This window comes from Poromitra crassiceps, assembly GCF_964638095.1.
Source record: "Poromitra crassiceps genome assembly, chromosome: 8".
In the NCBI taxonomy this organism is placed as follows: domain Eukaryota; kingdom Metazoa; phylum Chordata; class Actinopteri; order Beryciformes; family Melamphaidae; genus Poromitra; species Poromitra crassiceps.
Genome location: NC_139629.1, coordinates 39,617,316 through 39,642,334, shown reverse-complemented (window position 1 = coordinate 39,642,334; position 25,019 = coordinate 39,617,316). Strand labels below are relative to the sequence as shown.

Here is a 25,019-nt window from a genome sequence, read left to right as displayed (position 1 = left end):
TTGTTTCCTTTTCCATTTAACATTATAATTACGATAGATAGGAGAACACAGTCATAGTTTTAGGAGAGAACTCTGCAGAGACTATGACGATGCAATTGGACATTACAAAATCACGTGTAATTTAATCAAATCAAGACCATTGTTAAAAAAAATAGACTACTTAAATTAGCATACTTTCTGTGTGACTCTGCCGTTTAATATAGACCATCCGTTCACCCATCAGGGAATTACCATATATTTGGAAATAATAATAATAATAATAATAATAATAGTGTAGTAATACGTGTAATGTCATAGCCTACTATGGGAAACGCATTGCATTGGTTTAGTATAACACTGTAACATCCAGAGATAACAATAAACACCTTTAGTTGCTAGGTTTGAGCTTGCATACCGACATGTCAGTTTTGAAGGAGGTGTCCCTGCCAAAGCAAAGCCCTCTCCAAATTCCTGCTCCTGCTCCTAAATAAAAACACGGGAGATGACTTGGAGGTCCTTCCCTCTTAACACACAGCAGATATTTTGGAGTAAAGCTCTCCAAATTACAGCGAGTTTGCATGCATACTCTAGTGTGAAGTTCATTCTTGTCTGTCTAGACTCTGATTACGACCCTGTTTGTCTGCGTTTTTTTTACCTTGACCTTGGACTTCCGTGCAGCTGCCGTTTGGATGAGCCCCTCATAGTTGTAATTTCCGTGAGACAAAAGAACTATAGTCTGTGTCCGAGGAGGGACAGTGGTCTAGCTTCCCCTGCGCTGTGTACAAATAGACAAATAACGGTGGCCTGACTATTCCCAAGCCAACCAACAGCGCAAAAATGTTGATAAACTGCAGCCTTGGTAGCTGCTTGTTGCCTGGTTTATGGGTGAGTCATGGGATAGGCATCACAGAAAGTCTATTTTAAGGATATTCTCTGGGCCTATCATCGGTAAACATTCGAAAAAACACCGTCAAGATCTGAAGATTAACTCCGAAGTATTTTTAGACGAAGTGCTGCAAGCGGTTGTCTAGCATGCAGGATTATTGGACCATGCTAACTCACAATAATATGAACTAAAATGAAAGTCTCGGCTTTTCGGATGTTCAAATGAGTTGGAGCCTGTGGCCAAACCCTCATATCTGAAAGAGGAAACGTGTAAAATAGTGGAGGAAGGGTTCCTGTGGGAAATAGCCTAGGTTCGCATCTCTATGTCTAATTGAATAGTCTGTAGCCTGCACAGCCAAAACTGAAAGCGGTCCCTTGTTCTTTTCGCCGAGACGCGTCTTTGTGTGTGATATGAATGCATATCTTTGTGGAATTGAGACATGACACGTATTTGTTTAATATTCATTTTTAGGTTTCACATTATGGTTGAAAAGCATAATAGTAACCCAGAATAGTAAATCCGAGCCATTTTGCACAAACATCTGGTTGTAGCCTATTTGAGGCTATGATTCAGGCATATGCTTTGTTGGCTATTATTGTGGTGTGATTATATCAGTAAATTAAAAGAGACACTCTCTTGTCTAAAATGTAATTTGATGTAAGATAGCCTATAGCTGGACTGGATTTCCCACCTCGATTTGTCGTTGTACCTTCACGACTTTCAAATGCAACAACGCAGATTACAACAATACTGATACTAAAAAATAATTGTTCTACATCTCTCTCTCTCTCTCTCTCTCTCTCTCTCTTTCTCTTTCTCTCTCTCTCTCTCTCTCTCTCACACACACACACACACACACACACACACACACACACACACACACACACACACACACACACACACACACACACACACACACACACACACACACACACACACACACACACACACACACACACACACACCTATACTGTAAATACCAAATTGTTCTTTATTCACCAAACTGGTTACATTTTGGTTTTAAAATAAACACCTCATGCACACTAATCTATTTTTAGAGTAGCCTACATACAAACTATAAATTATTCAATTCAATCCAGTTAAAACTTTAAATTAATCAATTTAGTAAACAAAAATACTACTGACCTGCTGGAAAAAGTATTTATCCGTGAGAAGGAACTATCGGTTTTGTTACAAAATATGTTTTTGCATTATGCACTCACTCATGCACTAACGCGCCCTTAAAATATCTTCATGAGGCGGCTTTTGTGACCACGTGTTTAATTAAATATTTCATTGATATTACACGGGATATGAGATTCCACACCGATTATTTTTCTATTGAATCTTACCTTCGGTATGGTATGCATGTGCATACAATCCTCTTTAACCTGTCGGCCACAACAAGTTGTCTCCACTGAGCAATAGGCTATGTGGGATACACAGTTTTTGTAGGCTACTCATGCTTGGTGCACGAGTAGCAGGTATACAGCAGGTTCAAATATTTAGATTCAAAGGTTGAGTAAAATTGATTATTATTTCATAACTCCAACATAATAACTGAAATCTGTTATAGTTTATGTTATTCTCTGGCAGTCCTGAGTCGACCAAATTTCACAGGTTGTTTTCGCCCCCTCCCCCCCCCCCCCTCAATTCTGAAAGTATCCAAACTTCCCTTTAAGGGTGTTGGTGTAGGTGATTTAAGCCAATGATATGACTTGGTATCTCAGGGAAAAAACAGTGACATGTGAGGCAGTGGGTCTTTAAAGGGCTGTTCTGCCCCAACTCACAAGCCCAATCTCGTAGGACTTGTTAGCATATCACGTGCCAGATCCTTAATGAACTGGACACACGGGGGTCTCGTGTGCGCATGCGCTCGGTGTAAAATGTAGTTGGAAATGAGGTGTCCGTCTTGGAGTAGTCGACTTTTAAAAAGCATCGGCAGCGCCTGATATGACGACTTCGCTGCTTCTGCATCCACGCTGGGCGGACACCTTGATGTACGTTTATGAAAAAAGCCCGAATGAAAACAACCAGAATAAAAGCCAGACAATGGAGGGACTGAGCGGTAATTGCCCTGCGACCCACTGCAGGGACCTGATGTCGCACCCCGCGTTGGGACGACATTCTGGCACCATAGCGACCCACCAGGGCTCCGTCTACTCGGATATTTCCTCCCCAGACACCGGCCGACAGTGCCCGGCTCCACAAACATCATCGAGTGCATCTTTGAGCTATGGTTATCCATTTGGAAACCCTTATTACGGTTGTAGATTGTCTCATTCGCACAACGTGAACTTGCAGCAGAAGCCTTGCTCGTACCACCCCGCAGAGAAATACGCCGAGCCCAGCACAGCGCTGCCCACGGAAGAACTGTCTAGCAGGGCGAAAGAGTTTGCCTTCTACCCCAGTTTCGCCAGCTCGTATCAGGCTGTTCCTGGATATCTGGACGTGTCGGTGGTACCCAGTATCAGTGCCCATCCCGAGCCGCGCCACGACGCCCTGATCCCAATGGAGGGCTACCAGCACTGGGCTCTCTCCAATGGTTGGGATGGGCAGGTGTACTGCTCCAAAGAACAAACGCAGTCAACTCATCTTTGGAAATCACCATTTCCAGGTACGGCAAATCTTGATATTATTTTATTATTGTAAGGTAATTCTATGAATGTGTTGGTATATTTTTTTGTTTGTTTATATGTATGTAGCCTACTAGTAGCCATGTATTTTGTTTTGTGTCATGACATTAAGAAAGCTATTTTTAATTTACTGTGCTCATGTTATTGGTTAGTCTAAGATTTGCATTGTGTTGATGCAATATCACAGCTCAGTATTTGTCAACTAACAAAAAGTCCATGGCAGCACAAGATATGCAGAAGAAACACATAACTGACAAGCCTCACGTGTGTGGTCATAGGTCCTTTAGGAGTAGTGGAGTGACAATTCTAAGCAATGCCATGTCCTTCAGTTTGACAAACATCATGTATTTTTCCAAAACAATGCTTGGAGATGGACTGAGCCTCAGTATATAGCTCTTGAGTTGCATGGTCACTTGTAAAGTTAAAGGTTAATGTAAATTGAGAAACTGGGCAATTTGGCTTTCAGCATGCAGTTTTCTTTTCCAGTCCTATGAGGAATACAGTAGGCGATAGTGTTTCAGTCACGCAGATTCGCAGAATGGAAAGGTGCACCACTGCATACCTTTGCCCCCCTGCATGATAATAGTGACAGGCTACTGTGTTTGGATTGTGCCAATAAATCTCTGGATCTCTGTCAGCAGCGAGTCCAGAATGTGCTCAGAGAATTTTGACATAGAACAGGATTCATTTGTGTGTAACATTTGCATTTAGTGCATGCTCCAGCATCATATTGCATCAATAATTCATAACTACTGATCAGTTATCATTATAAAGCAGGCTCGTCTTTTTCTCTACTTATACTTTAACATGCATGCTATCTGATAAAGGATGCAGGGGCCCGAGTATGCTGTTTACAGAGTGTTTACTACACTTATCATCTTTATGAAATGACACGGCTGTTCTCAGACGTCTCCTAGTCATTTTGTCCCGCTTTTTGTTGAAAACACACACAGGAGCAAAGCCACGCAAGCACGGGCACGCACCCAGACGCGCGCACACATTCGAAAACACAAGCATGCGCGTCCCCCCACCTCCACCCCGCCCCCACATAAACACTCACTATTTTTTTTTGCTGTGAAATTAATAAAATAGACAGAAAATAAACAGCAAATCTCATTCTTTTTCATGTTGATTTTAGGCTAACTTAAATAGCCTGCAGGAGAAAATAACAAGGCTGAGAGTTATGTTGAATACCTTTTTGCACAATTTGTCCTTAATCCTTAATCCTTACCATAATCTTACTCTAAAAAAGGTGGGCGGGGAAGATCAACATCCCAAAACTCGAGAATATTTCCTATGAGGTATAAAAGACTTCATGTCTCCCAGCCTGCCACCAATTATCTTTTGCCATATTGTCCTGTCATATTTCTCATTGGCGATTTTGCACCAAGCTTGAGTCTTGACAAAAGGCTCAGAACCCTTGCCAGCTACTTGAACAAATAAACGTTTATCAATTTCACGAAGTTTTGTGTTTTTGCATAAAGATACACAACAACAACTAACTACTAAAAAGTTATAGGCCAATCTTAATCCACAGTTCTATTTCAGATTTGTTTTTAAATGTCAGAGATATTGTTTATTCTACTTAATTATAGGCTACACGTAGGCCACTTTATGCTAACTCAACAGTTACAGCTCTGCTTTTCCACTGACAGCAGTCCCTGATTTATTTTTCCTGCTGAGGCTTCTTTCCATAATCAGAGTTAGTTTACACTTACAGTCTTATTCCATATTTCAAGGCTGGTCCTTCATAATGAAATGTTTGAAATGTGTTTAATGACTGCGTGTACAAGACTAGATGAAACATTAACACGTGTGGATCTGAGTATTTTAGTAGTCTATTGGTAAGTGATGGGATAAAATGCGTAATAACACGCGTAATTATAGGAAATACAGTTTTTGTTTTAACTGGACCATGGCCTGCACGAGGCTGCCATACTGAATTAATTTAGTAGGCTAACAGTAACAATGATAATAAAATCAAATTAAATACAATTATAGCCTATATTGTTAGGCCCATCACGGTGTAGCCTACGTTGTGTAAAATAGGCTATGGGGCTATAGTGAGGATTTCAAATTGACTCTTCTAAACAGGTGCAATACACCTGAGATCTTGATTGTAACATAATTTCTGTTTCACCCCCGCCCCCATACACACGCACGCACGCACGCGCGCGCACACACACACACACACACGCACACGCACGCACGCACGCACGCACACACACACACACACACACACACACACACACACACACACACACACACACACACACACACGCACACGCACACGCACACGCACACGCACACACACACACACACACACACACACACACACACACACACACACACACACACACACACACACACACATACACACACACACACACACACAGATAAAGAAAGAAAGAAAGAAAGAAGGAAGAAATGTCCCAAGGCTATAGGCGGCTATCGCTCGTATTGCAACCTCAAATTGAAATCCCAATTTGCTCTAGGCTTGTCGACTGCAGTGCATAGGCTCGTTATTTTCAAATGAAGAAGTAACGATATAGATTTTTACTCATAGTCTAATTCTTCACTGATATACTTTCCTCCCCAGATGTGGTGCCATTGCAGCCTGAGGTCAGCAGTTACCGTCGTGGGCGTAAAAAGCGCGTCCCCTACACTAAGCTCCAGCTGAAGGAGCTGGAGAAAGAGTACGCAGCCAGCAAGTTCATCACCAAAGACAAGAGGAGACGCATCTCGGCCGGCACCAACCTCTCGGAGCGCCAGGTTACCATCTGGTTCCAAAACCGGCGAGTCAAGGAGAAGAAATTTGTCAGTAAATCCAAGACTAACAATCACATGCACACCACTTGATAAGATGAGCGACCTCCTTGAAACTGCGGCTGATATCTTCCCAAACATCACGCCATTTATTTACCTCTTACACCCAAAACCATGGCTGAGAACATTTCGGCTGTGTCTTTATTTAAACTCCATCGTCATCGCCATGCCACCATCACCGCCCCTGTTTTGAATTTAGAGACTTACTCTAAAAACTGTGAAAATATTGAAATTTCACTTCTTCACATTTGTTTTATATGAATGTACATATATAAATATATAATATTTAAAATGATATCTGTATTTCAAAGACAAGTATTGCGTGTTTTCTTTTTTCAAGCCCAATCTTCAAGAGGACTGATGATGACATGTCTAAGACTTGCAACATGGCAGATCAAAACAGAGGAGATGGTTCGTTGATGTCATTTTAAAGAAAGATAATCGCCATATTGGACACGAATCGATGAGGGACAATAAGATGTTGGACTCGGAGACTATCCACCTTCAAACCAAGAGCTCTCAGAAAGGACTTCCAGGGGGAACGGATGAATTTTTTTGGTTCAATTTGCCTTCTGAATTTCAAAAGCTATGTTCCCCTGTGTTCTCTTAAGCCTAGGGTAAAAGGAAGGCTGCTATGTTGTTAATCTGTATAGTGCAATGCCTTTATTATTTAATTCATATTCTCACGTATGGCGGAACTGTAAATTGAAATATCTCAAGAACCTGTATGTTTTCCTTTATCAGTGAAGGATAATGCTGTCATGCAACTGGAATGATTGTAAACCATTAAAGTCAGTGAGTATTACACATAAATGCACAATCGTTTTATTTTGTTCTTTGTTAGTGTGTATAGCATTTGAGCTGATGACGCGCCTTGTAAGCAGCCTGTAACTCCTACTTTCGTGCAGTATGTGAACTGTATTGTGGTGTTGAATTACGTACTGGTAACGTGTTTCATAAATAAATGATGATTATGAAAATGATCAACATTCAATCAATCAATCAAGCAACCTTATTGCAGCATGTCCTTTCATTTGATCTTGCACCAATGTAACGCGTTACCTCTAACCACTGTCGCCTTTCCTCTAGCATCAGGCATGGGCCCGCACTTCATATACTCTATATGGCTGCGAGTTTGGAGATTTTTTTGTGTTTCAAAGTAGGCTATATGATCCAGTTATATTCGCTTTCACGCCTTGTTTATGGAAACAGGGGAGATAATGCATATGAAGCTATATAAGCACCAAAGACGCATTGTCTGACACTGAAACCTACAAGAGAAAAGGAGCCATGATGTTTGCATGGCGTGTAGCCATAGGCCTACTATTATTCACATGCTATCTAAACGATATTCACCGTATTTTGGTCCAGAAATGTTCATAATAGCCGATTACATTTCCGTGGATTCCAGTAATGTATAATGCAGACATTTTATTCCGGCGAATGCTATAGGTGCATTCACGCAGGCTACGTATTGCTATGTCACATTGTTGATTGCAGATGAAGACTGGCAGGATATGAACATGTTTTAGACGGCAGATGCACACAGTATAGGCGATGTCTGCTCAGGTATGAGTGGGATGCCCCTATACATAAGCGCCTATATTCCAACCCTGCAAACAACTTTGCATTTTGAATCAAATGTCATGCCTTGAGATGTTGCTTTTGCAGGATTATAGACGGATGCTGCTCATCTTCTCGATGCCGAATGCTGAATTAAATGATTTGTTTTACCGAGTTGCTACAGAATATCTTTCATTCCCTCTCACAGGCAGAATGCGTTTTAATGTTGGCCTAATAAAGGAAAATATACTTAAACCCACACATTAAAGTGGCCACTTCCAGCTCTTATCTTTACCAGGCATCGTGTTTATGTTGTGCACTGCTGATATCTTCTGTATGGATATTTTGAATAATGGTAAATAGTATCTGTTGCGTATTTTATTTACTTTTACGCATGCATGCGTTGCAGCCCTGCGCGCATAAATTGACAGGTGAGTTAATGAATGAACTAATGAATCTGATATGATTCTATTATTGCTAATAACTGGTCATTTTTATCTGATCAAATATGAATTTTGATATCTGTCTCTTACAGACGCACGCACGCACGCACGCACACACACACACACACACACACACACACACACACACACACACGCACACGCACACGCACACGCACACACACTTGCGTATTGAAAAATCAACAGATCTAGTCCATACTATGTAGCTATTACGTGGTCACTGTTAGCAAGAATAGATATTAAAAGTGTAATTAGCGTAGCCAGTTAGATGAAGGCCTTATTGGCCAATAGGCTAGTATAGGAAGCTATAGGCTATATATTGAGTTGTTGGTTTTGTTGGGAAAATAAATGTTCAGACAAGACTGCCCTGAGATAAAGTTAAACTTTGATGGAGTTGGACTGCAGGCAGAACTTCAACTGTTTAAGACTTTCTCAAATCTCTAAAAGTTATTTTTAGAAGTAGAATAGGCTAAATAGAAGCATTTGCGTGCCAGTAGAAAAATATAGGGCCCATTTTGCTTAGTTCGTCAAAATAACTCGTCTAAATGTGCTGTTTTAATAATGCGAGGAGAAATTGACGCTCATTCCCGCTTTTTTAATTTCTTATTACCCTATCATTGTTGACCAACCCGTTGACCGCATTGCTCACTTTTTGTCCAACTTTTTCTTCTGATATAGTGTTGATTTGAAAACTATAGGCTAATTGTTTGCTTCTTATTTGCCTTGTTTCAAATGTGACTCTCCAATCCTCCTGGAAAGTTCTGCTCTCCTAATTCGGCTTACCCTTGACCATGACTATGCAGCCAGTCACTTTGACCTTGACATCAGAGCAGATTGTGCATACTAAATAGGGGGCTGGACACCAATGTTGGCGGTTTGTTTGTAGGCAAACAAGGTGTTATTTCCCTGTCTAGACGGCCAGACTTAATGACATGCCATAAATACATAAAAAAGGGGAAGTGTAGCGATATCCTCTGACCTGCATTTCTGACCATCTCTGCAGTGCATATAGCATTAACATTTGGGCTCGGCTCTTTTGTGTTTTGCAGAAGTCGTCTCAAACTGGTTTGTTCTGCTCATGCCTCTGAAAGCACCAATGGTTTCATGCACTCATCGTGAGGTGTGTGTTATTGACCACGAAGGACAGGTAGGACTTTTGACGTCTCACACCAACACCAGTAATCTGACTGCAGCAAGCAGCCATACTGTCTACACAGCGAGAGGAAATGATAATACGACGTCGCCCTCACTATAACGATTAAAGGTATGGCCATTTTCTTCCTACTATGCTGGTAGGCCTACATGGACTGTGCTTTATGACTTTTTAGCTTACAAATACACTGGACAAAAAATGCACAGAAATGCAGAAATGTGTTGGCTAATTTTACACGACAGACACTTTGTAAATAGACTGATTTCGATTTTTCTGTATAGACTAGAGTTTCTCGTAATCATTAATGAAGTTTATGGGAAATATGGGCAATGCCGAAATATATTTTCATGTAAAGTTATGTTCTTTTATGACTTGACAACAGAAATTGCGTGCATTGAAGTTGTTTAGCGCACTTTGATAATTGAAAGAATTAGCCACATTATAGTTGACCACCCTCAACAACATTATCTCGGATATATGACTGAAATTTGGCAACATATTTTTAAATGCATTCCAAATATAGCAAATTAAGATTTTAATTGATGATGAAAACAATAATATGTATTGCAAATAAATGGTAGACAGAAAAATACTGAACAATCCGTCAACTATAAATAGCCTAGGAACATTATTAATAGAGGTGGGGAAAAATCTGTTTAAGATCAATTGTTTGATAAACCGAGCGCCATACAAACGTTCCCTGAACGTTTGAATTGTTACTGGTTAAAGTCGCCTGTAGTAATCTAATCCACACCCGGAATTGTATGCGCAACGCATATCCCGAACCAAGCAAGAACCAGATTTAAGTTATTTACGAAGTTAAACAACACTATGTTTTAACAAACACAAACTGAACAAACAAAACAAAAATATCTGATCCCCGTCGCATATCACACAGAAATGGATTTCGCGAGAATCGTGAAGTGTTGGAAAAGTATAAAGCGGTCTGTTTGTGCGTCAGAGCTGCAGGCCTCTCTCTGCCTGAGGAGAGAGACATGAGACAGGGGGCTGATAACCTCTGCTGGTGACGAGGGGAAAATATCAGGAAGTGCTGCAACTTCCTCTGAGTTGAGGCTGTGTTATACAACAGACTTATCCTTTGCACTGGTATAATTTCCAGATGGATATTGCTGCTTTTTCCAGTGCTTTTGATAATATTGATCAAATATCGATTTGATGGTGTTCATCTTTTTGATACAGCAGCTTTACCAGTGATGATTTCAAACCTGCATTGCAAATACAAATATAGAAGTTATATCCGAATAGTTTTCACATAGGTTTCGTATAGTTATATGTATATGTATATGTATATTATTATTATTATTATTATTATTATTATTATTATTATTATTATTATTATTATTATTATTATTATTATTATTATTATTATTATTATTACCTTTATTATTAGTATTAGTATTATTATTATTACTTCTAGTAATACTATACTACTACTACTACTACTACTACTATAAATATGCAATTATTTCAATTAAGGCACTTATAGTTTGTGATTTAATGCAGTTATGTCTGATAACTTGGCATGCAAATCGCATGCCACGCAGATAAGACAATAAAGATAGTTCATGAATACACAGGACAAGATCTTACTATCCCTTGTGCCAAAATCCGAGGTAAAACACATTTAGAAGCGCAATCCAGATGAAAAACAACCTAATTTTCACGTCATATAAAAATATAGTGGTGGTCCCGATACAAAATCTTCTAAAACATTTGACAGGCTGTTTTTTTTTAGCAAAACTAACTTGACATCAAGCAAACTATTAAAATATATATATATATCGATCACAAATACTGTGAGTGACACTTAATCCGTATATTTATTATTTTGACAAGGGGTTGTTGAACAACAACAACAACAACAATAACAACAACCAACAACAACAAGAACAAAACATACACGCGCGCGGGCACACGCGCGCACACACGCACACACACACACGCACACACACACACACACACACACACACACACACACACACACACACACACACACACACACACACACACACACACACACACACACACACACACACACACACACACACACACACACACACACACACACAGTTGTTCCATCTGGAATTTGTAGGCCTGTTAAAATGAATATTTCCTCATTTAAGGGACCAAACTAGGTTTACATAACAGGTTAGCATTATGTATTATCCAATATATTTGTTCTTATTTATTTTTTATGGTGACGGTCAAGTTCAAATGGTATATATTAGGTCTATATACGTCGACGCAAAGCGTTGAATGTCAATATATCCTGGGATGTCCAATTTGCATAATTTTAAGTATTATACTATCTGGGCAACTATGAATATGTTTAATTTTAATAAATTATATATATTGGTAGTATTTCCAAACTAATAGGCTATTATTAAGACTAATTAAGCACATGTTCGTAAACATAAATAGCATTATATTTATGCAACAAGGCCACTTTAAACGTCTTGTTGTCATACACAAATGGATCGTATCAGCCAAAACTTTCAACCAAAACTTAACCACTATATTCTATATCCCTGTGGCTTGTAGGCGATACCCTGAGGTTTGTTTTCCTTGGAGGAAACTTTAAAAGCATTGCACTAGGCTATCCTGCCTGCACAAAATCAAAGGGAGAAAACGGGAAGAAAAGCCCTTTGTTTACGCTATTACCCCGTCTGGACAGGACCAGGGGAATCCAAGAGAGTGATTTCAATACCGAGCAGACCGCGTGTACTAGACAGTGACCTTGACAGTGCGCTCAGTTTACCAACTTTTTTTGTAGCAAAAATACCAAACACATTTTTTCCTCTCGCACATTGAGAGCACTATAGCTCACTATCAAGATAATGACATCATCGTGGTGCTATAGACGCACTGAGCAGACGGCAGTAGTTTGAATTGCAAATTGCGGATCTGTTGGAGTAGTGGATCGAAGGCGTGGAGTGTGGAGGCAACGAGGCGCAACACATGGCCTCTTTCCGAGGTAAAGTGGTGACTTAAGTCTACACATTTGGACGGGCCATTTTGTTGTAAACATCCCTGGACTGTTTTGCTTTGTGAATTTTTTATTATTATAACACGAGATGCCGTGAAGTGATACTAAAGTCACCCCAACCCTCATCCTGATGAGTGTAAATCTGGGTCACAAGATATAACATTGGGTGGATGTTGTGCTGCATTGCGAGACACCCTAACTAGATGCAAGTATGTGGAGTGATTGGAGAGGCTGTGCGAACTGAGTCCAAAGGACATGCAGGATGAAACCGTGCTGTGATCCCTGAGAGCCTCTCCAGTTTTAAAATTGATCTCCTTTCTATTTCGGGGTAGAGCTAGGCCGGGTGCCTTTAGGTTAGATAGGCTGCATGGTCACAAGTGACAGATAGGGCTATCAGATATCGGCCGAGTTGCAAATCGCTCCCAAACCAATGTTTGAATGAATGCGAATGTTCTCACATAACACTTCATTGGCAATTTTGTAGTACTCGTCTAGTGCCATTCAGCACACATGTGCAAGATATTACCTTGTACATTTCTATAACCCTATAAGTATAATGCGTAATATTACGCATTACGCATTACGCACTATTCATTCAATTAGTCTAGTTGGGCATTTATTTGGACTCATATGAAACATTTTATTTTTAGGATAGCCCAATGTGTCGGAAGGCGATATGATAGTATTTAAACCAGCGCAATAGCTATCGTGCATCTTGGAATGCATTTATATCTTAACGATATTAGGCTATAACATGTCACTGCAAGATGCCATAGCCTAAAACGGTATATTTATTCTAGTTTATTGATTGTAATTTGTGCTTTTTTCATTTTTGAAATAGAGTAATTGAGTTCAATATCAAGTTCAACTCACTGTCACACATGCTGTGGCGTGAACTTGAGTGGAATGACGCCGACTAACCAGGCTAGTGTGTTTAATGTTCATATTTATTTGTTTATTTTCTCTTCTTTCTTTCTTTGCCGGGGGGGGGGGGGGTGTCTAGCCAATTCATTAGTTCTTATCCTTGTTGAAATCTTTTTTTTAACATGCCATCATGATAAAGCCATATGCAAAGCTGGCCCTTCTTTAAAGTTATTACAACTTTTGAGCTCTCGCCTATAAATGGATTTGCTCTAGAAGTAGCTTAGAGAAGAGGATAGATGTGGAAGTATATGGATTTATTCAGGAAAATGTGGATTGCCAGAAAATACCACTGGGTTGATATTAAAAAGATGTAGAATATTGGAAAGTATTTCTTTCTTTCTTTTAATTGGGGAGTCTGCGCATCTGAGGAGAGGAATGTGCACATAGGCCAATCATATTTTTTTTGAGAATGGTTGGGCAATTTAATGACTGAAGACCACATTGGAATTAATGCGTCCAGCTATTGGCAGAATGCCTGCATCCTGGGCGTATCATGTTGAAGGTTTCTGCAGAAAGGCTGCAGTGTGCACATGGGGGTGTTGCTTGAAAAGCGTTTTGTTTATAAAAGAAAGGACTTTTGTGTCAGAGGCATGGGTACAGTAAGACACATATTTGTTCAGTAGCCTATCCTCAGAGTTGCATCCACAAATCTAATTAGCGAGATATAGAGCAGCGAGAGTCTCCGCTGATTGAATCAGTTAAGTGCCCTCTGCTATCTTGTAAAATTCATATAAAAGAATTGTGAGAGGTATAACAATCCCACCAGAGTTTGGCTGCGAACATTTATAGGAGGTATCTGTTAAAGTTGTTCATGTGAGGTGTACTAGAGAATATTATGTGAAATATACCCTCTTAAAGTAACCTTATAGAATATCGTCCTCTTTTACAGAGCCAATGGCTTCAACCTGCTGACCCCGTTACTGTAAATATGAGTAGAGAGCAGCAATGAGCATCAGTCTTTTCTTAAAACAAGCTTGTAAAATAGGGACATCACAGCTTTATGTGACATGGAATTCAACCGTAATTTGCTAGAAAACAAGATGTCATATGCACCCTCTCCTACAACAAAAATAAATAGTTTTCATAAGAAATAGCATAAAAAAACTTTTGCCATCTTATAAAGACACTAAACGAGGCCATGGATAGTTCCACGAGTGTAAAAAGAGAAGCAGCCTGTGCTACTTCTGGGCTCTGCATCACTCTAGTGAAGAAAAACAAGATTCTACATTTTTAATAAAACCTTTATAGTATTTTTAAAAAGCATATAAACCTCTGTAATACAGAAGTTAATGTTTTGTTTTGTCTGAGATGGACCAAGTGGGTGGTACCATGTGTAGCAGAAGTTAGCCTGGCCACGTGGTTTGGGGACAACCAATCAGGTGCCCTTCCAGGTTTAACTATGTTAAATGTCAGATTGCAATAAACTAGAAGCTGTTGGTCGGGCCCGCGGAAATGGGCGAGCATAATCTCCTTAATCCAGGGTTTGTGGGACCTTTGGTAAACATCCACACTGGAGACACATTTTACTTTCCGAATTTTAGAGCCTCAGGGGGACAACTGGCGGGGCTACCGTCTCTCTCCTACCCGAGAAGGGACAATGTTTGCTCCCTCCCGTGGAATCCATCGGAGCCGTGCAATGGATACTCTCAATCCTACTTTAGCAGCCCCGTGTCTATTAACCCTTCTTTCAATCGGTCGTGTGAAATCACCAGGCCAGAAGAGGGGAAATGTTATTATAGCAACGGAAACAGGGAGCCCTGTTCAGGTGGCAGCAGCCTCAAGCGGGAGGATAGGGCGAGAGACACATCATCCCTAACATCTGAGCACGGGATGCACAGCAGTGGAATGGGCAGCACCAACGCCTTTTCCAAATATGATTATGGGAGCGAGCAGCTAACGCAAGACCCGCCATCCTGTCAGTCTCTGGAGTCCGACTCAAGCTCGTCTCTGCTCAACGAGGGGAGCAAGCCTTCATCCAGCGATACACAGACTCTGGTATCACCGGGGAACCATGCAGCCAACATAGCTGCAGGCGGAGGTGGGTCCCATGCTTTTAATAATAACAAGATAAAAAAAAATCTGTTCTCACGTTGATGCTATGAATGCTGCACATATGCGTATATCCGTTATATCAAACCCCTCGTTAGAGCTCGTTATATTGATGCACAACATGCTGTTATAGCCTGCAGGGCAGTTGCGTGGTGTGCAAACGCCGCTAGGGGTTGCCCTAAAATACTCCACACGCCATGTGGTTGTGTACAGTTATAGATAACCTCACCAAACCATATTGGCTGCCAAGCATTTAACAGGCGATCGGTCCTGGTATTGCACTCATAGTATAGCTTCAACGAAGGACTGTGATTAAGCTTCTGTGAATGGTCGATTTTGGTCTATTGTTGCACTCATAGTACACACAAATTAGTGCAGTGATTTAAAGAGGTGAGGCGCTTTGGTTGACTGCATCAAATGGAGAGTTTTCTTTTTAATGACTCGTAAACCGAATTAATATCTGTCGCTGTGTACTCAAGAGTCATTTAATATGCTTTGAAACTCGCAAATAAGTAGGGGAATTTGCAAGCACGACTTAATTATCACGTTAATGTAACTTTAACTGCAACAATAAACTTGCTGTGACACAAACCACTGTATGGTGGTCTCTGTACAGGAGTTTGAAACATAAAACACGTATGTTGTTACTAGACTATATGTGTAGGCTACAAACATTATGGCCTACACAAAACAGGACAAAGCCTGGTGCTCTGGAGAGTATAGCTGAGTCCAGACAGAGATCAAAACAAATCCAGTTTGGCTGTGCTATGTGGAGGAAGTCTCAGTTTACCACAGGAGTCAGGTCACTCAATTCTAAGGTCTATAAGTCCCTGCATCTGTTACAATCAATATCCAAACTTCCAAACCCTGTTATATAGACTTAATTTCCAGGGATATAAGTGGAGCAGTTCCTGATGGTTGACAATATGTTATTTTGTCAATTTGATAAATAATTGACTCGTATTGCGCATGGCGCACACACAGCACAGAGACGAATGCTCTTTTAATTCCATTCGTGTGTTTTTTATTTAAAGATATGGCTTCCAATCATGTAATATGAAACTATATATCTGGTATAATGGTAAAAGAAACCTAAGATCGATTTTGGACTCACTTAGGATAAGGTATTATGGCAAGTGGCCCACCTTGCCATGCCCAACATGACGTCCCATGCAGGCTCCTCATAACCTTGGAGGTGACCGTGATTTTGCATGGGTGGCGAGTGACTAATCCCGTTGTGTGTCCTCTCTCTCTCCAGGTGCCCCGTGGTACCCGATGCACACTCGGACCAGAAAGAAACGTAAACCTTATTCCAAACTTCAGCTGGCTGAGCTGGAGGGCGAATTCATGCTAAACGAGTTCATCACCAGGCAGCGGCGGAGGGAGCTCTCCGACCGCCTGAACCTCAGCGACCAACAGGTCAAGATCTGGTTCCAGAACCGGCGGATGAAGAAGAAGAGACTCATGCTGAGGGAGCAAGCTTTGGCCTACTTTTAGACATGCAGCAGAAGGTGAATCAATAGATAGGCAGTAAAAAAAAAAGTCAAGCCTTGTGTACGCTCCCCTAGGGCTTCTTTACATGCATGCACTCATCTATCCATCTTTTACATTGCAGGCAATTATTACGACAATTTCATATTTTGTTTTAGGTGCAGGCCACATGAGCCCAGGGCAAACCAACATCTACATTTGTTTTCAAAACTTAGGATACATAATGTTGTCAATAAGACTGTCGTCATGGTTTGCTATTGAACCACACAAAGTTGTGGGGTTATGTTTTATCCAGCCACATAGAATGCGATTCTTGGTTTGCTGAACCTTTGACGCCCTAAATGAGTCAGACCGAAATATGACTTCGAGGCAATAGTCATAAACACAGCTTTCATTTTGGTCCCCTTGGTAAGGGAGGATAAGGAGGAAGCGGGTCCGCTTGTCAAAATCTTAACAAAATAGGTCTAAAAATAAGAGTGAGGTCAGAGAGACGGAGAGGGCCTGCACTGGCATTCTGGAGCCGCATCCGCGCAATAATGTCACCGAGGGTGTGAACTGAAAGATGGATATCTCTCCCGGTTGGTCAACACATCCCCAGTCAGTCGTCAGTGCAGGGGGAAGCGGAACATCTCCCTTATCTCTTTCCATAGTTTTCGCCACGTGTTGTGGGCACGTTCACGGTCACGGGCAGGAAGTCTGTCTCCAGGCTGCATGAGGAGGAAAGGGAGAACTCAAACCGCAATATATCCATTCCCATCTCTTTCTGACTGAGCTTTGGGAAAAAAAATCTATATATTTGCCATGAATTTGTTCATGTGCTAACCATTTTCTAAGGGTATTGTTCTTACTTTTATTGCCTTTCAACATGTCTTAACCACCACCAGAGAATCCTGCATGGGTTGCATTTCTTTAGTTGAGTGAGATCACCGTTTGAACGACGGTTTTGAGCTGCTATCAAAAGACAACGTCCACTTTGTGCCAATTAACAAATAGCCTATTCCTCAAGAAAATCGCTGGGACCTCTATTCAAATAACAGTAGTTACGTTTTTGTAGCCTAACTTGATTTAAAGAAAAAACACAGGAAAACCTAAAGTTGCCACAGTGGGAAGGGACAATTTTAGGCCTGAAACAGCATAACTGAATCTTGGTGCTCATATTTTAATATGTAGAAATTTAGAAAACTTAATAATGCCCTAGACGTGCGTGCACCCTCTATTCCGGGGCGAAATCCAGTGCATCATCTGTCATGTATATAGGCTATAGCAGTGAAATGTATTTGCAGCATGTTATTGATGTGAAATAGCTATAAGCGATGTTCTCCAAGCCACTTTTTTCTTTGTTTTTAATTTTTTTAATCAAAAGTGAGCAAAAGCTAAAACAAATCAGAATGAATCTTGCCATAATAGGTCGACAAAAAATGTATTATCATTATTAATATTATTATTATTATGATTAGTATTATTATTATTATTTGGGCTTAAAGGATGGATGGCCTATTAGGCCGATTTAACCTCTATTTGCTCATCGCAATGTGCTCTATGTTGTCCCTTTCCTTACCTTGTACTCGTGTATAACTTTGTAAAATTAAATTACATAATGATACTATTTACATCCTATTTGAGGATCCCCTATCTCTATGTAATAGTGTTTTATGTTATTGTTCATCTTGTACAATATCGCATTCCATATAGCCTATTTGTGGTTGTAAGGGTTCGAAATGTATGCTTATTTGTTATTCTGCCAAGAATGGATATAAGACATGGTATGCAAGAAATTATACCGTATTGTTCTCATGACATTTGAAGAAACCCTGTTTCAATGTAATAGCTGTTTTGTTATGTTCTTTTATTTCGTTTCGTCCCTCATTGCATTCCCTTCTTTGCGCTTGTAAGGATTGCAACGTTGTCTTGTAAAAGTAACAATGATATGAATGTATATGCGTAAGGTCTTCAATAAACAGAATATTTGAAACGTTTATTGGTGTTGTTACCTCAGTCATCATTCGGTTACTCAGATAGCTGGTTTGAAATCAGTTTTTTTCGACTGCTGACTGGTAGAATTATCATTATTTTATTAGAAGTGACCTGTAACACAGTTTAAAAGATACATGTGTCCAACACGGTAAAAAGAAGGATTCTTAACATTATAGGGGCATTTGGAAGCATTTGAGAAGGTGTTTTGTTGGCACATAATTCTACGTGCTGTGAACTGAGCAAGCACTACGAGCCCACACAGGTAGGCCTGGTTTTATCATGGCCGCTCAGATACTAAGGTAGATATGATATAGGTTTCAGTGCAAAATGGCGGCCAAGTGCATATTCTAACCCCCATCCGCCATTGAGTTGTAATTTCATCTGAAGGTATAGAACTACACTCTACACAACAGTATGCATCAGCTTATCTGTAATAACCCAAAATTCGCATTTCTTCTGAATTGCATAAATAACCACTGCGGTTTCCTTTGAAGTTCGACCTAATCAATGTCACTGGTATGCTACAAGCCTATAACGGCGCAGCTAAACACGCAATAGCTCTGTAAAGCAGTAATAGGGTTACACCCCAGTGCTCCATATAAGGCTCTGCGAGTGGCTTTCCCTGTGCATCCCTGTGCTGGTTTGCATTAGGGATTAACATGCGTTATGATTAGATACCAAAATATGTTTTTACTAATACGCATAGCAGAAAAATATGATTTTTCTGTCAAATAGAATATAAAAGGCTATGTAAAAGCTATATATGGATGGTTTCATACTAATCCCATTTTTAGATCCACAAAGCACTCCCTACTGGCAAAGAGGTGTAAAGCAATGCAGGTCTATGCAGTGTTTTCCTATCACTATAATCTTCAATGCATTTGTCTGCAACAACCTCAATGCAGTCTATGCAGTCTAGTGAGGTGATTGCAGTGGAAACCGTTGTGGTGTCTCTGTTGAGATCAGATGTTGCCATTTCAGTGAACTGTGAACGGCCGGCTCCGGCATCCGCTGAGTGGGCTACTGAGTTAGTTTCTGTATGATCACAGCACATTTTGTCTGATCTAAGCTGACGTTAGTTCATGTTACTTACAAACGACTTTTATTAACACCATACTCTCTATTGACGACAGGCTTGAACATTTAGCAATTAAGATATATTTGAGGTTCAGCGGGCGCCATCACACTATGGGACATATTGATGGCTTTGGGCTGATGCAAGCCTTGCTGCAGTATCTTATGTCGTGCTGTTTCTATGGCTGACATAGCTGTCTCTGCAGGCTTAATCTTGTTATAAAGTTCCTATGGGCAGCCGGCTCCAATCAGGCTAGATAGGCTAACATACCACCGCACATAAGTATTATGTATTTATATAAACATAATACATATACCATTAAGGGTGTAGGTGTGTGCATGTGCGCTTTAAGATCTCTATAAGGAAAGGGTACCGTCGGATGCGCTGCATGTGTCGGGCACAATGCGTCATCTTGCAGTTATAAAAAATAATCCAGTGGTATGAGGTTGGTTCTTCTTTAATGGAATATGGATATTATTGCCAAGCATGGTTACATATTGTTTGTGATGATACAATCCACGTCTGCTGAAAAATTAGGCTATAGGCCAATGTCTCGAATCTGTTTATGCTTTTGAAAAATATTCCCCACATCCACACTGTACAATTACGCATCTGATGAAAATGTGTTGATGAATAATTTGAATAGGATTTGGATAATGACTCCATAACACTTTCACATCAGTTACATTATTGGAATAGAGTTTTAATAGATGTTGCGGTATATTAAATAAATGCGTAAAGGCGTAACTTTGTCATAATATCCCCTTTTACGCACGGATGACGATGATTTTCATAACGAGTCGTTTTATCCAAATAACGCACATCGCATTAGTTTTGAATTGGAGACTTGCAGGATATGCTCGCCCACAGCCACAGCAACTATAACCAGTTTGATCTACAGTCTAATATTAACCATGAAATAATACTGTGAGATCTTAAATTGTGAATAGAATTTGATAGTCCAGAGTGGACATCATCATTCTAACAACGCCAATCTTTTTTCGCCTATCAAACGCACTGTTGACCGAAAGGAGATCAACTTCTCTGTTTGTGAGTTGCCTTGTGAGATTTATTTGGATTAGTGGAAGGTAAAATAGATGGAAAAGACGCTATGATGCTCCTGACTTTGCTGCAGTCCTTCGGGCCTTATTTGTAAACAGCTACTACTACTACTACTAATAATAATAATAACAATAATAATAATAATCATCATCATAATCATAATGCATATATGACGTATTTACGTTAAATTTGATTGTTTTTTTTAACGTTTTAACACAATATTATTTAGTTAATCAAAGTGACAAAACATCGTGTTGTAACTTTTATTACAATGTGTTTGGTACCGAGAAGGGATGGTGCAAAATGCTTTGTTTTTGCGGGCTTTACAGGTGATTTCTGTGTTAAATTGCAACATGGAGTGAAAGGAATAGCATGGCAGCGGTAGGCTAAACACTGCCAAGCGCATCTGAACACGTTTTAACTTGAACTTCAAATAAGACTTTTGTTGTGCAATTTCAGACATTTCCCTTATTTTAATCGGACTAAAGTGTTGGTTTAATGTTTTACGTCGTAAATGTTGCTGTTATGAGATATGATTGCCAAAGGCAATTTAACCGCTAACATCGGTTTGTCTTATAGCTACTTTCTATTTCCTGTCCTCAAAAGCTGAAAGAGGTCACTGTGAGCATATACTGGCTTGCACTTATTTGTCTAATTGCCTGCATCCTTAATCACTACTATATTTCACACTGTAAAGGTCATATGATGGGAAGAGCACGGCAAAAGAAATCTGTCACCAGTGCGGAGGACCTAAAATTATTTGGATTGTCAAACAGGATGAAATCTCAGTTGGCTTTGCAGGTCTTCACAAAGGGTCTTTCAATGCTGTTGAGCGCGTTTGACTTTGAGACTGGCTAAATCTGTTTATGGCGGCCTGTCTCCGCGTCCCAAAGGTCAGTGAGCTTCACTGTGCCCTTCGCAGAGAACTTGTGTGGCATGTGGTCTAGGTCCCCCGCCACCCCTCTACCGTTTATGGTACGAAGCTGGCTAGAGAAATAGAAAGCAATGTTGTTCCTATTCTAAAGGGTGTGTGTGGGGGTGAGCGGTGTGCGTGTGTGTGTGTGTGTGTGTGTGTGTGTGTGTGTGTGTGTGTGTGTGTGTGTGTGTGTGTGTGTGTGTGTGTGTGTGTGAGAGAGAGAGAGAGAGAGAGAGAGAAAGAGAGAGAAAGAGAGAGAGAGAGATAAAGAGAAAGAGAGTGTGGGGGTCTGTGTGTTTGTGAAAGAGAGTGTTAATGTGATAGAGAAGGATACACAGAGAGAGGATAGAAAGCTTAACATAAAAAATGTCTTGGCACTCCTTCAGTGATATTATATATTGATTTTGACATGATTTGGAATGAGTTCACTCTAGTTTCCCCCCGAAAATATATATGTAGAAATCAGTTTACCAATCTGATGTTCAATAGGATTGCACAACCCTTAATACGGAGCATGAAGATTACTTTGGAAGATCGACGTCGGCCAGTGGTCCCCAAAGACAAAATAGACTCAGGTTTTAAAGACCAAAATAGGTGATGATTTGCCATAGCGGCGTTTTTCGTTAATTGGAAACTTGTGAACACAATAACAGTATAGACCAAATCACCGTGACGTCACCATGTAAACAAATTTACTTCCGGGTACCACTTGGGGAAGGCGGCAGGTTTAAATGTGCGTGTTGTCAAATAAATGCTGTCAAACCCTCTCGTTGTTTTCGGCCGACTACTTTCAATTTAATTGGTTAAACGGTTGGTAAACATGCTTGTCCGACGTATCTACTATAGGCCTATGAATTGGTCTTAATGTGTATGCGGGCTATCCCACTCATTGTCTGGCCGACGTTTGGGCCCTATCACTAACTGAAGGTCAAGTATGCACATGCATATACACAACCAGCAATTCATACTTAAAGCAGTGACAATTGTATGTAATTGCATGTCACATGTATTATAGCCCTGCATTGGTTCAGTGCGCATGCAGGGCAGTCTGGACTATTCTTTCTTCTTCTTTTTTGATGGATGCGTTTTAAAGTCTGTGTCTGAAAAAAGTAGCATGGAAAATCTATGCAGTCTGGGTAAGTGTTCAAACAGGCGTTTGAACGACGATACCTGAGTCTGTAGCCTAGCTTCTATTTTGGGTCCCCGTCGTCGACTAGTCCTTTATGCAACAAGGCTAACGCCAGCTAAAATGTTGCATTTTGACACCTCGGTGTCAAACAGCGTCCCGCATTTCGACGGAACTAACGTAGATAAATTCAAGTTAAAATAGACAATATCACGCTGATCAGACTTACAGGCAAATATATTTTGTTATATAATTTATGGGATTCCGTTTGTTTGTCTCTCTGCATGCACACAGCACATTGCAGATATAATTCGCTGGGAAATGTTGACAGCCTCGAGAATATTGATCAACTTTTGATGACAATAATGTTTCATAATGCTATAAGGTTGGCAAAAAATGATTAGCACAGCAGTGAAACGCTCGTTTCTGTCTGGCATATACCTGTGTAGGCTACCATCTACTTAGTCAATTAGCCTACATATAAGCAAATTATGTCAAAACACTGCAACTCTCTTATTTTGCGATGTTGTTATGGCCGCCAAACTCGCTATATCGTTCACAAACCGACGGATTCTAAAGCAGCCCTGTGCGTAATAGTACATCACTCGTGCGTAATCTTGTGCCGTCTTGTGCGTAATTTTACGGTTGCCAAAATACAGGCTTGTTTATGACCACCAGTCGATCTTAAAATATTTTCAAACATTTGGAATATTATCATAGCTGATATAAAAAGTACTTTCAGATATATAACATGATATAGATATATATAACATGCACAATTATGATTAATTGTGCATGTTAATCGTGGCTTACAGCCTGTGCCTAAAATTATCCATTTCGCTTCCATGTGATAGCCTTAAGCACTTTTCATTCATTTCCTTTATATTTTACCATGTAGATTATTGAGAACACATTCTCTTTTACGATAGACACATACGATGCTATTTATTTTGTATTTCTATAATAATATACTATGAAGGTTTCATTTGACAAAACAACAAGGCTAACAAGGCTACTTTCAACTAAGTAGCCTAAATTTGTTCAAAGTTTCCAACGACACTTTGTTGCACAGTAGGCCATTGTGTGTAGCTTAAAGGGCTTCATGCTGTTTCAGGACATTTAAATAACACACTGTTGGAGCCAACAGTCACTATTGGGCGATTTCTTGCGATATGAAATCATTTAATACTTCCAATAAAAAAAGACACCTTGTTGTGAAAGCTTTATGTCCTAGTGGTTGAAAGAGAAATACACTCTAGAGATTGTTCTAAATGCAACAATACACAGCCTTATCTTGTAAGCTATTGTTGCCAGTACAAACGCTTCACGCTAGGTGCATTCACTGAGACCTCAGTAAAAGCAAGGCTCTTTAGTGTTGCTTGAAACTGTTCGCAGCTCATACAACCAAGTTTAACTGCCCGACTTACATCCAATTAAACTTATCTAGGCCATGAGGGGACAGTAATATGATTACACACGCTTCCCACATTTAGCCTTGACTTCAGGCCGATTTAATATGAAGCAGCACTCTACAGGCTAGCTGTGAGGCAGTGTCTTGTTGAAACGGCGACTATTGTGTGTGTGTGTGTGTGTGTGTGTGTGTGTGTGTGTGTGTGTGTGTGTGTGTGTGTGTGTGTGTGTGTGTGTGTGTGTGTGTGTGTGTGTGTGTGTGTGTGTGTGTGTGTGTGTGTGTGTGTGTGTGTGTATGTGTTGTATCACTTGGCATAGGATGTATTGATGCTGATCACATTTAAGCAAGAAAAAAAACACTATAGCAATATTTAGAGCGCCATTTTTAACTGGTGGTTCTTCGCAACAAGCGGCTGACACCTACATTTACCATTGTAATTATGGTGCGACGTAGCAATAGCTTAAATTCCCAAGACACAGT

At 40.2% G+C, this 25,019-nt stretch overlaps 2 protein-coding genes across 2 annotated transcripts; both read left to right on the top strand.

The window, feature by feature from the left end:
- Window positions 1–2,818: 2,818 nt before the first annotated feature.
- On the top strand, window positions 2,819–6,360 carry hoxc13a (homeobox C13a; the record flags this gene model as incomplete). The annotated part of the gene is made up of 2 exons (XM_083641671.1): window positions 2,819–3,482; window positions 6,101–6,360. 2 exons carry the CDS (start codon window positions 2,819–2,821, stop codon window positions 6,358–6,360), a joined length of 924 nt encoding a protein of 307 aa, XP_083497797.1.
- An 8,481-nt stretch (window positions 6,361–14,841) lies between these two features.
- On the top strand, window positions 14,842–16,981 carry hoxc12a (homeobox C12a; the record flags this gene model as incomplete). The annotated part of the gene is given in 3 exon segments (XM_083642467.1): window positions 14,842–14,867; window positions 14,869–15,473; window positions 16,743–16,981. Coding segments are annotated over 3 exon segments (870 nt in total).
- Between the last annotated feature and the right edge of the window lie 8,038 nt (window positions 16,982–25,019).